General features: G+C 48.3%; 1 protein-coding gene across 1 annotated transcript in view; it reads right to left on the minus strand.

Annotated features, from left to right (window-relative positions):
• The window catches only part of SMYD2 (SET and MYND domain containing 2), a gene marked incomplete at its 5' end in the record, with an annotated part of 30,957 nt that extends 17,915 nt beyond the window's left edge, over positions 1–13,042 (minus strand). The window contains 4 exons of the mRNA XM_029933371.1: positions 509–633; positions 1,348–1,408; positions 3,826–3,936; positions 12,920–13,042. Of these exons, the coding sequence (XP_029789231.1) occupies positions 509–633; positions 1,348–1,408; positions 3,826–3,936; positions 12,920–13,042 (420 nt within the window). The remainder of the gene's footprint in view (positions 1–508; positions 634–1,347; positions 1,409–3,825; positions 3,937–12,919) is intronic.
• Positions 13,043–13,324: the final 282 nt, after the last annotated feature.

Genomic DNA, 13,324 nt, shown 5'->3' on the forward strand with positions numbered 1-13,324 from the left:
GTCATGATCTCACCACTTGTGAGTTTGAGTCCCGCATCGGCCTCTATGCATAATTATAGCTCAGAGCCTGGAGCCTGCTTCCGATTCTCTGTCTCCCTCTCTCCCTGCCCCTCCCCATGTTGGCACTCAGTCACTCTCCTCTCAAAAATACATAAACATTAAAACATTTATTTAAGAAAATGGTCCTTTCCTTTGAAAGAGCTTCCAAGTAGGCCATAGTCTGAGGGCATTGGCAAACTCTCTGCTTTCATCAACTCGTTCTGTGCCAAGAGGCAGAGCTAGGGCAACTCCCCTATGCACCACCCATCAAGGAGGGCCAGGTCAAGGTCTGTTCAAGGTCACCAAGCAGACAGGGCTCTGCAAAAGAGGGTCTGACAGGTCAACAGCCTTGTCATCATAGAAGCCATCAGTCTATTTCCATTTATCTTTCCCGAGTGTGTGCTGGGGAGAGAGACTGGGCAGGGAGGGAAAGGCTGGAGTAACGGGCAGCTAATGCCAGCATTCTGACCTGTGCGAAGAGCTCCACCAGGCTCTCACTGTCAGGGAACTCAAGGTGCTTGGAGTAGAAGTGATGAAGGGCGGCAATGTCACTCTGAATCAAGTCCTTCTTCTCATTGTCTAATTTATCCAGATCTGTGAGTAAACAAACCATTATTCGCCTGGTAGAAAACTCTGAATTTCTAGCGTTATCCTTTTCTTACTACAAGTGGCACGGAAAAAGAAAATATGTGGACCCCTAAAAAATATTCTTCCCTATGACTGGGGTTTACATGATAAATTCTCGGGGAAAAACGCACGCCATTCCTTTCCTCTCTTCCTCTGACAACCGGGAAGTCACTCAGAACATGAAACTTCCACTGAGTCTTAGTAATGAGGTCAGGAATGGGTGGCCAGGACCAACAACCAGCTTTGGGCTAGTTGGGCCCCCTCCCCCCACACTGGCCCTGGAATCTATGTCACGGTCAAGAAGCTAGACAGCCCGGATTGAATGTCTTTCAGTAAGGACATCAGCTGTTAATAGGACTGCAATTCAGCAAAGATACAAAAATATTCAGCACGCAAGGAGAGCCAGCAGGAGACAGCGCGGGATGCAATAATTCATCCTGCCGAGTTCCTCCTTCCTCTTAATTATTTCCTAGTAATCATGTCAACTCAGGAAAAAAAAAAAGTTATAGTCATTTTTCAAAACAGCACACAAGTCAAAGTAAAAACCAGTCATTAAAATCCCCACCACCACGACGAATACAAGCTTTCTGTGCGTTCCCTTCTTCAACCCTGCCCAGTCCACGCTAATGGTGTCACTAAAATAACTCCCTGGCCAGTCACAGAAGTCACAGAAAGACTTACGTGATTCGAACTCCTTCACAGCTAACAACTTCTCTGAGGGCGTCCTCTCTGGGTGGACTTTCTAATGATTGGAAAGAAATCACACAGATGAAGATTTTAACCACCAGGGCAAAACCCAGCGCTTTCAGGGCATGAAGAAAGAACAATGATCCTCAAGGAGTCTTGCCACTGGGCCTGGAGAGTTGTCTGCCCAACACCCAAATCCGACACTCTTTCAGAAAACTTTTTACAGCTTCTGCCACATTCCTAACTCCCTGATAATGCCCTATGCACACAGTAGGCTCAAAAATGCCTGTTACAGGAAAGCAGAGTGGCGGGAAGTAACTTTTTAGGGCCCCGACTTAAAAGGACTCTGAGTCTACACAGAAACCATCCTATTTATTATTTCTCCTTCTAAAAAGGAACAAAATCAAACCCCCTGTCCATTTTACACTTTCTTTAAGCATAGGCTAAAATGATCTCAAATTCTGTGTTTCAAAAAGAACACTTTTGGTGGTATCCGTGAGCCCAGATTCACTTTAAACACATTTCTGGCTTTGTTCTAGACGCCCCAAGAGGAGCTAACAATAGTAAACCTGCTAGGCTTTGAGAACATGAATAAACTTGGTGTTGACAAGAGTTCAAAAGCGGAGCTCAAGAGCTGGCCTGAGGCCGTGTCTTTGTAATCTGGCTATTCAATTTGGGGATACAGGTGGTCTAACAGGGCGCTCTCACCTCCCTAGTTAACATGTTAAGCTTCCCCTTGGTAGTTGGGTAGCCCGTCTCCCCTAATCCTTTGCAAGCTACTAGAATACAAATGGTCTGGTTTTTCTAATCATCCAGTCCTACTGAGATGAAAAGATGGGCAGGTAACTTTTCATTTAATGGACTATTAGTAGTGGTAGTAATTATACTAAACGTTGAATGGGAACTGGTGTAAACTCATCAGAGCTTTGAGACCACCCTCCTGGCCCCAAAACATTTCAATTGTTCTTTCTTGGAGCAGAAATCTCCCATTCCCGGGACACATTTCTGCAAGGTTAGCAAGTCATCTTGTCTGAGAAGGCTGCTCGTTCAGGAAAGCACACGAGCTTCTTCTGAATTCCTAAGCACAATTTCTGTAAATGACACAGGAGTTGGATTATGGGGGAGGGGAGAAGCAACAGACGGGTCACCCATCCCCCCCAAGACACTTATGGATCTACCTGCGACAGCTTATTCACCCTGAGGCCTCTCCGAGGCACACCATTTCCTCTTACCCTTGCCTTCTGACCCAGAACTCAGCGTATGTTTAAAGAGAATTGTTCATAAGGACGCAAAAGTTGACATCCTCCGGGGAAAACCATTTGGAGTTTTTGGTCTCACCCTACAGGCCACCCTGGAATCCTGTGGTCGCCCGGAGCTGAGGAAGCGGCATTTCAGCGAGCACCTGACCCGAGCACATAATGGAACAATGACCTCAGAGTTCGGAAATGTTCTCCTTCTGTTTATGCGGCCCGGGATCCTGACTTGGGTTGGGGACACATACGTGCCAGTCATTACAATCACATTTGGCTTAGGTAAAAAATAGAAAGCTTTAAAGGGAAGCAGGGAGGTAGGTATAAAGAAGAGGTGGATGAAATTTCAGCTTCAAAAAATGTACAGTACAGAGGCCCGGCCACCAACTTCCCATTAGCAAGCGCCTCCTTAGTATTAGTGAGCGCCTCCGCGGGACCATGCCTTCTAAGTGCCACACCACCTATTTCACGGTGTCACAAGGACATGTCCTACTGTGCTTCTCCCGTTTTCTTGGGTTGGTCCTTTGGAGAGCTGGCATCATCAGCCCCCAACCAGTAACGACTGACCACAAACAGCAGAGGACCCCGGTCCTGGCATCAGCAGTGCTAGAAACTGTTCACAGCTGTCATCTGCTCCCACTGGGGGCATTTCTTTCCTTACTTCTGTCTTTTACCCTCTTCCTCTCTCACTTTACCTCGATTTCTACTTCTTCCCACTCCTACTCTTTCCCTTCTCCTTTGCATATGCCATGCCGGTTGCTCCGTCCCCTTCCTTGCCGGGCAAGAGCGAGTAAGGACACAGGGTGAACATGCACGGTGTGGAGGGGGGTGGGGCGCACTCCAGGCATCAGAAAGAAAGGGGGAAATCACAAAGCTCCTCAGGTCAGTCTGGGTCCCTGAGATGTTCTAGGTCTTTTTCACTCAGGTCTTCATGCTTTGAAAGGCCGTATTTTTCTATGTGAACCTGTCTCATAAAAAGTTTAGAACTTAACAGCTGCGGCTATGTTCCTGGTGTAGGGTAAGTGACATCCAATTTGCAGGGGGCAAAGGACAGACCAGCTTATGCCGGGACCGTTGTTCCCACGCCCGTCCATAGGGACGTGACAGGAACCAGGGTGCAAGAATGTTTAACAAGAGACGATCACCACAGGTCACTCATCTTTCTGACCTTTAAGAAAAAACGAGAAAGAAAATGCATTTGAACATCGTCCCATTTCCTCACCTGTTTGGCCAGAATCCTTGCAGTCAGCCTTACAGTCTCTGAGGGATTCCAGTTTTCCCCAAAAACAACCATGGGAGAACATTCCAGCTTGTGCATGGGCCAATCTTCTTTCTGGGAAGGTTAAAAAAAAATGATTAAACACACACATACACAGGAATAAAGTTCAAGAAGAGAGGATGCAGTAAGTCCTTCTAGTTAAGGTCAAGTGAAATATGTTTCCTTTTGGAAAACATGATGATGCTCACAAAAGCTACAGATGAAAACATCCTTTAAGATAGAAATGGCTAGGTGACCTTGACTTGGGCCTGGCCAAGGTTGCTGGGATGAGAAAATCTGCTTTGTGTTTTTTCATCAAGCATCTCGTGTCTTTCTGTAGCCTCTTGTGATTCCAAACAACGCATACAGCTTTCCATTATCTGTGGGAGCTGTCCCACTGCAGTGGTGAGTGATTTGGGGTATGAGCCACTGACGTGGCCCTGCTCCCTCACAGCCCTATCTGGTTCTCTTCTCACATCAGGGCAAAGAGCTGATAGCTGTGCTCAGCAACTCGTCCCCTTTTACAGGTGATAAAAAGCAAAACACAACTGAAGGCGTTGTCCAGGGCCCGCAAAGGGTCTGGCAAAGGCAACTACTGGGAATATTTAGGAATATGGACTCCCCAGAGATTCAGCTGATAACACAGGAACACTGGGTTCCTTCTGGTCCCATCTTGTCACTCTTATGCCCCTGGCTGGGCCACTGCTGGCAGGGTGAAGACGCCATCTGTGGAGACGGGCGAGGTGAGGGGGATGGACACCATGGTGCTGTGGTGGCCCAGGAGAAAAGCAGTCCGAGCAAGGGGGAGGACCAGCGATGCGGGTGCTGGCGGCGAGGGTGGTGGGATGACTGAGAATGGACTGGATGTCATGGAGGTCACCGCTGACTGACAAAACCCAGCAGGGTTGGCACGAGGAGGTCAGGGGCAGCAGGGGGAGGGGCACTGCAGGGAGAGCAGAGCTGGAAACTGGGAGGAAAGGGAGAGGGCTCAGGGGCAGGGGTGGAGGGAGGATGACCTGAGGGGGGATTTGGAGGGTAAGAGGGTAGAGGTGGAAGGATGGCTTGGGGAGGGGGGTATCGAGCACTTGGCATACTGATGGAGTCTTCAGACTCACCCTCGTCCCACGGAACTGGTGTGTCCGGTTCTTCCCTAGGCCCTCCCACCTCAGAAAACACCAGGCTGCTGATGCTCAGGCTGGAGCCCAGGGACTTCCTGCCACCCCTTCCCCTGCCTCCCCCGTCACACTCCACATTCACCTCCGGCACACCCATTTTCCCTGCCATCAGAAAAGACCTGAAACCTGATCGCTCCGCCTGGTCCCACCGTCGTGCCCTGCTGCACCACCAGTACTGCCCAGGCCTCCTGCCTGGACACCTGCTGCCGCCCCTGCCCCCCGCGGGCCAGGCCAACAGAGCAGCCCCAACAGTCCATCCTGCTACACAGAACTCGATCCCACCAGGCCTCAGCTCAGAACCTTCTAAGGGCTTCTCATCCCACAGCAAAAGGCAAAATCTTAAAGATGACGATGGGGGCGCCTGGGTGGCTCAGTCGGTGAAGCACCCGGCTTCAGCTCAGGTCATGATCTCACCACTGGTGGGTTTGAGACCTGCACTGGGCTCTGTGCTGACAGCTCAGAACCTGGAGCCTGCTTCGGATTCTGTGTCTCCCTCTCTCTCTCTGCCCCTCCCCAATTCATGCTCTGTCTCTGTCTCAAAAATAAACATTAAAAAAATTTTTTAAAAGATGACGATGACCCACTCGTGCTGGGAGCCCCCCTCCACCCCTCTGACCTCATCACCTCCTACGTCAACCACACAGCCCCCCTGTTGCTCCTTAAACAGACCGTGCGTGCTCCCGCCGTAAGACCTCTTTCACTTGCTACATCCCTGACTACTGCCCTCTGCCCCTAGGTACCTATTTTGCTCCCTGCCTAAGTCTTCCACGTCTCTGCTCAAATGTCACCTTCCCAAGATGCTGGCGGTGAAGAGCCTAGCAGAACAGCACCTGTCCGTCACTGTCCATTTCCTCGCTCTAGGCTTCTTCGGCTCTTCTCACCACCTGATACACTCCAGCGTGTTTATGCGTTTCTTGGTTAGTATCTGTCTCTCCCCATTAAAACAAAGGAACTCAAGTCTGGCGTGCTTTTTTCTCACATTTATAACCCCAGAACCTAGAACAAGGTCTGGCATTCACCAGGCACTTAACGACGTTGCTGAACGAACAAAGATGTCCCTCTACCCTCTTTTCCCCTCATCTCCATCCCAAGAAGGAAAAACACCATGTCACTTAACCATTTAATACGCTATGTGGCACAGGCCACCGGCTCGAGTTCTGTGCCGAGATGTTCTGTGCGGTTAAATAACACCGTGCCGAATATAACTAAGGGCAGGGAGAGAAAGAAGTGACAAGATGGGCACAAGGGAGAAGGGGATCTGTTTTTAGCCAAAGCCTGAAATGAGAGCACGGTGATGAGGCAGAGAGAGAAAGGACAAGAGGGCGGCAGGCCTCAGGATAGCTGCAGGAAACAGGGACCGCTGGCTGGCACAGACAGGTAATTAACATCTCCAAGCGAGTGTCTGGGGTGAAACAGAGCAATCCTAGGAGAAGGGCTCCGCAGGGCCCCCCAGCGGCTGCTCTTCTGAACTGCAGGTCTTGTTATCGGTGTTTAACGACTCAGGGGAGAGAGTCGTTTAATATGAACCTTCCTTACTATGATTTATCTATTATGTATTATAAAATTAACTTATTAGTAGAATAGAAAATTAACCTTAGTAAAAATAACACACAACGGTAACATTTACTGATATGAACGTGTCCTCGCAGGGAAGGGAACCGAACCACGAGGAACACTGTGGGAGAGGAGCAGAGAGCAGTCAAGTAAGCCCGCTGGTCTGGGGCTCAGGAAACCTGCATTCTTTCCCTGCTCTGCAGCTATGTGACACTCGGCAGACCTCTTAATCCGTCCGCATCTGTACCCTGGGCTGTAAATAACATAATCCCCGAGTTACTTAGCAGGTCCAGAATTCTGAGTCTCTGATTTTACACCTTCCAACAGTGACAATCAGAGACGAAGCCTGAAGATGACCAAGAGATGGCAGACCCTCATATAGGAATCATCAGGCATTCATGCAGCCACAAAGGGTCCCTGGAAGGATCCGATAAACCCATCGAGGAGAGCAGCGCCTGGCACACAGTGCCCTCTCAAAACTCACTGGTTCACAGTTCATCTCCTAGTTAGTTCCTTCATTCCATCAAGCCCTACAACCGACCCTAGAGGCAGCAATGGGAACCGAAGTCTCTGACTTTGTCATGACTATGTCAGAAGACCTTTAAAGAGCACCTGTAATGTGAGACCGGTCACACAAGGCAGTCAAATCAGAGAGCTGGAGAAATTCAAAGTGCAGAATCACTTAAGTTTCATGAAGAGGAATTTCCCAGAGTAAGTTTTCACTGTCTGCTGGAAGGTGGTGAGAGATGTGGATTAAGGGAGGAAGGACAAAGATGTCCTTCAACAGCACTGCTGTTTTAATTCTTTTTTTTTTTAAGGTGGGAGGGAGGACAGCAGCTGACAGAAATATCGGGGTCTGAGTACGTCCTGCGTACTTCTTCTATGGCAGAGAGGGTCCAAATGAACAGAGAACCCGACAGAGGCAATCTGCCCTACTTAGGACTATAAAAAATTATACATGATCAGACTGGACAAAACTGGAAAAAAATCAAGCTGGCCTGATGAACAGGAATAAATGTTATCAATCAATAGTTTTTGTTTTGTTGTTTTGTTTCTTAGTATTTGAAGTTTCTTTGTACACAGAGAACGCTTTATGCTTTTTCAACCATTTTTGTCATTCTAAAACTTTAATTTTTTTAATGTTTATTTATTTTTGAGAATGAAAGAGAGAGAGAGAGAGAGAAAATGAGAGTCAGCAGAGGAGGCACAGAGAGAGAGAGAGACACAGAATCTGAAGCAGGCTCCAGGCTCTGAGCTGTCAGCACAGAGCCCGATGCAAGTCACAAACTCACGAGCAGAGAGATCATGACCTGAGCCAAAGTTGGACGCTTAACCGACTGAGCCACCCAACTGCCCTTCTACAACTCTTTCTAATACTTTTCTTCAAAAGTCAAGCTATTACTCTTGCCCTGATTGAAATCTTTATACAATTTAATGTAAATTTGGATCCTATTCTCCAGAGAATTAATATACAAACAACCACACAGGAAGGACTCAGAAAGACATATCCCAAAGTGCCAGTAGTGATTTTCTCTGGAACGACAAGATTCTGGAGACTCCTTCTGTTCTCATTTCAGATTGTACTTCCTAATTCTTCTAAAATGAGTATGGAGTATTTGTGCAATAAAATTAAACAATTAGATCTACGTAAAAGATACAAACATTTCTGTACCCTTTTTCAACTTCCAAGTCATTTTCGGCCAGCGTAATCACTGCTCTGGTTTTTTTTTTTGTGCGTAGACAAAAGTGCCTGAAGATGCATGACGAGTTGTGACATCGTCTCATGGTGCCCCAGCATCTCCAGCACTGGAAGTAAAGGGTGACCGTCATTTCATCCAGTTTTCTGCTGAGCAAAATGGTATGCTATCTTCCTGGACCAGGATATGGGGGGCTTTAGTGCGAAGTCCTCCTTTTCTAACTCTTGCATCTGTTTACCTTGCTCTAATGGAGCTTTCAAAGCAGACATAGTCTACTAGGATGGACGCACGTGACTTCCTAAAATGTGGGACACTGAGAAAACGTCACGTGACTCCTGCTGCCACTATCATTCTCTTCCAGAAGAACGCTGCAAAAGCCATCAGGTGCACACCGACCATCTCACAGGAAGGCTGCTGAGCCCCTGTCACAAGGACATGTTTTTGTCTCCTGGTCCTACACCAGAACAATGGGACACTCTGGTTCATTCATCCCCATGCTTTCCTACATGCGATGGGAAACATTTAGAGAAAAGAGTGATCAAGTTCAAGATGCTCCCTGGGTTTGGGTTAAGAGACCAAAATGAATTTCACCAGGACTGAACCTATGACTCTGGCCCCATTCACTAAATCACCCATAACAACTACAGGGTCAGATGGGCATTTCTTAGGCATTTTCTATGCTTGGGTTATTGTCTAGTCAATGACAAAAGTCACAAATTTTCTCTCATCCTTAGTCACATGCTCTTCAAACATGCTTTTTTATCCCCATCGGGGCATGCCCCTTCTTATTTTCAAAAGCACACTCCTAACCCCATCACTTCCATTTATGAATGATAAATCATTTCTTTTCTCTTTGTTAATGTTAATAAATAATACCCTAGAAAGTTCTACTCTCTATGGTTCCTCTATAAAATAACTTGGTAAAACTATTCTCTTGAACCTGTCACGGTGCAACTTAATGAAGAAGTCTAAGTGAAGGGAATAATATACTTAGCTTTCCAGGCATATTTATAAAAATAAATATAGTTCGTTAAAACACACAGGTTACAAAATAAGCCTAACTAAAAAGGAATTTCGATTTCTTTTATGTTTCCTCCCATTATCCTTTCATGCATCATCAATTAAAATCTTTCCTCTGGCAGGATCACACTGAGTCAAGTGAATGAAGAGAAAAGTAAATGGGACAAGATATCGCCAAATTGTATAAAATAAAGCAAATTCCTGCAGCACTGTGGTGAGAGGGGAGGGCTGGGAGAGACTGCACGTGAACGACCTCCAGAGCCGCTGTGCTCCCCGGAAAGGGGAAACCCGCTGGGAGGAACGTGGGTCTTAGCACTTTGGGAGAGATTTTGGGCGAAGACCGGCTCTCTCGAGTCACATCCACTAAAAGCCATTTCTTTCTTTGACACGTTCCCATAGAGGCCCCTCTCGCAAGGGCCCCGGGGACTCCCGAGCACAGTGCTGGGAAGTGACGGCCCTCTGCCTACGGATCTGGACAGTCTAGTCTCAGCTCTGCCACCGTGACCTTGGTCAGGTCACCCAACTTCTGTGGCCTCTGTTTTCTTATCTACTGACCTGCTCGACCCGGCAACCTCCACTCTGGCCCCGCCCACAGCTGTCTGGGCACAGGCCCCGCCCCCCGGACTCCAGGTGGGCGGGGTCTCCCTGTGAAGAAGGCCCATGTAAGAGTAGCACCCGATGCTTTCCTAGGTGGAGAATCGCTCTGTTACTTGCCTCTTAACCATCGCTGCCCTTGTTCTGTGCCACGTTCTCTCTTGCAGCACAGCCTCCCCTTTGATCCCACCCCAGCATCCCCTTGGGAAGAACCTTGAACACATTTTCATCTGGTGCTAATGCCCCCGGATCCTCCCTAGTAATTTTATGTATGAAGCTCCCGAACCGCCGTGTGTTTCCAGGCACTTACTTTCAGTAAACACTTAGGACCGTTGTGAGTCACCACAATCCACTGCCCTGCACCAAGTCAGCTCTTCAGTACCGAGGGACGGAAAACCTTAACGGCCACTAACCTCTCCCTTCAGCAAAAGGGAACAGATGAAACAAAAGTGAAACTTCCAGATGAAATCCCGTCTGTCACCTCCAGTAACAAGTGGGGTCAGGAAGCATGTATCGCTTGTCACCTAGGAGGGTACTTGATCCCCTAGATACTTCGCAGAAGCACAGAAAACACTGGACTACAGAAGCACCTGCCAGGGCTGATGGAGTCCCGCGGCAACCCTGGGTCAGGGGCAGGGAGGCCTCCCCTTGGTGAGGCCGGACACGGCAAGCTGTCTTGGCCCGAGGGCCTCTGAACATGACTTCACGTCACAGAGCAGCCACCCCCACCCCCCGTGCCCCCATGTCAGCCTTCCCTGCTGGCCAAGCCACCTCCTCAACATCGGACCACCTGCGCAGGCATCCGCATACAGCCAGGCTGGTGTACTGGATGAATGTGACCCTCCCCAGCGGGAGCACCGTCACGGTGTGCTCACAGAGGAGGTTTCAGAGTCTGCAGAAACTAGGTCCTTAAGAGAAAGGGCACCACAATGGCCGCCTTGAAAACCCCAACTTGGGACCATAATGATTCATCACAATAATGATACCTAGTGAGGCCTAGTGGAGGAGAAGTCAGCACTATGCTCAGAAGACCTAGACCTAACTCGGCCTCTCACACATGCCGGTATTTCACATTAATGCAGTGTTCACAGTTAATCAGAGAAGTTAAGACTCATTTTGACATAGGCATGACTCACATGACGTACACTGCTAGTGTTCTCAAGTCCTTAGACTCCATCCATTCTCTCAAGGTTAAAAAAAAAAAATCACACACACAAGTCCCTCAAATCTGACAGATGCTATATACTTTATAGGCTAAGCTTCAGTCCTGCCTAAATTAGTGTCATATTATTTTTCATAGGCCCTCAAGCCCATACACAGCATCACAGTTTATCAGACCACCATGTCCTTGCCATCGGTCAGAGTGGGCCCTACTGCCTTCATTCATTCACATTTGAACAAACTGGGCTCAGAGACATCCTGTGACCTGCCAAGTTGATGGAGCTGGTAGGCTGCAGAGCTAGGATCATCTCCTACTATTCTGTGTTATACTGTCTGAACTCTATGTGGTTTTATTATCTTCCCTCTCTAAAGGATCAAAATGGAATGAGTTGAGTTTTCTAGAAGTATTTAACTTAAATACAGAAGGAGCTAACATATCATGCCTGGAATCAAATCCTAGAATTCCCAGGGCTCACTGATCTCCCCAACACCAAAGCAATCTAACCACAGAATTCTCTATCCACAGCCAGTGGGAACCAACTATGATCACTCCTTCTTTGAAAGAAGGCACACTCACTGAAAACTCAACTACAAGCCCATTCATATTCTCACTGTCACACAGGCTGACAACCTCTGAAGACACAAAGTAGGTTGTGCACTGGGCCTTCTGAGTCAAGGGAGACATCCCTGGGCCGAGGGCTCAGCCTATGCTTCCTTCTGGAAAGGGGCCATTGCTACTGCAGCTCTATGGCCAGACAGGACACCAGGGTTTAGCAACCTCTCCCACTACTATGGAATAATGCTCCTTGGGGACTTTCAGAGGCCAACTGCATAGGGAGAAGATAAAGAAAAAATAAAATAGTGGGTAATCAAAAGTATTATTGAGGGTTGGGGGTGGGGAAGTAAATGATATGAAGTATGGCAGGAACAATAACCACAAAAAAAAAAAAGGAGGTAAGATATGGAAGATCCACCCTGTGACTTAGAACACTATTAAACAGCAACAGCATTTCCCAGGGGTATGACTAGGTTTCCGTTAAAAAACCAAAAAACAGACTAAGGAGGGTATATGGAAGTCAAAGACCACATTCTCCCTAATTCAAACTGTTACAATGTGGAATGCGTTTTCTGTGGAATACCAGAAACCTTCTATGGAACTACAATCTACTAGACGACTATGGAAAACATGAGTTCCTCCAAACCCCTTCTTGAGCTTCCCATTCCCACGGTTCAGGAGCCCCTGGAGATTGATCCGGCAAACCAGATGGCCGTGGCCCACATGCAACCAGCCTCCTGGGCACCCCCAGCTCTGGCCGCTTCCAACGCACCAGCTCCAAGTACCATTCGGAGCAGTCGCCCTCTGGTTATACCAAGGCTGTGCCATGGGCTCACCTGAGACTGGAATCAGATTCGGTTTGAACAGGCCAAGGGCGACATGTGGCCTGCTTATGGGGATTTATAAAGACACAGGACTGTGACAGCAAAAATTAAAATATTTTAAAAATACCAATTTGACATTTTCCTGTGTCATCTCCGCAGTGTTCCATCTGTTGCTGGTGGCCTTGGGGGCAAAGTGTCAGCCTTAGTAATATACCTGCCTGTACCCAACACACTCTGCTGGTGTCTTCCCTTCTCCTGCACCTGCGCGTGGCCCCCAGGGGGTGCTGTCTATCACTGGCTGCCTGTCCGTCCTGGCCAGCACTCACGAGTATCCGGCCATGTCCCGGGCCAACACCAAGCTTTCGAGCTTTGGCGGCAAAAGGGTGCTGGGAATGTGGGGGCAAAGAAAGGAAGGCCATCGGGTTCCCAATCTTCGAAGGAAGCAAGGCCCTCCCTGCCAGGTGGCCCAGAACCTACCTGACACTCCACATTGCAGTAAAATGCCTGCTTGCATCTTCCACATTTGGACAAGCCTTCTTTCCTTAAAAACAGAAAGGGCGCTGTAGTGGCGAGAGGCACAGAAACGTGGAGCTGCACATTTTAGCATGCAATAATAAAAGCCATCTGGCCAGAAAGCAGAGCCAAGATTCACCTTACCTTACTCTCCCACTGACAAAGTGGCATTTTCCCAAAGGTGATTTCTGACCAGAGTGAGTCCTTGGGTAGGGAGTCAATTAGTCAAACAGTACACGCACCAACGTTTGCCGACCCTGACAGTGTGAAGGGCCCCTTCCAAACTGAGGAACGATGTGCCCTTTGACTCCTGAGCCTGGCCAGGCCGCCCGACCTTCACCATTGCCTGCACTGTTATTACTCAGTTGT

This window comes from Suricata suricatta, chromosome 3 (genome assembly GCF_006229205.1).
Source record: "Suricata suricatta isolate VVHF042 chromosome 3, meerkat_22Aug2017_6uvM2_HiC, whole genome shotgun sequence".
In the NCBI taxonomy this organism is placed as follows: domain Eukaryota; kingdom Metazoa; phylum Chordata; class Mammalia; order Carnivora; family Herpestidae; genus Suricata; species Suricata suricatta.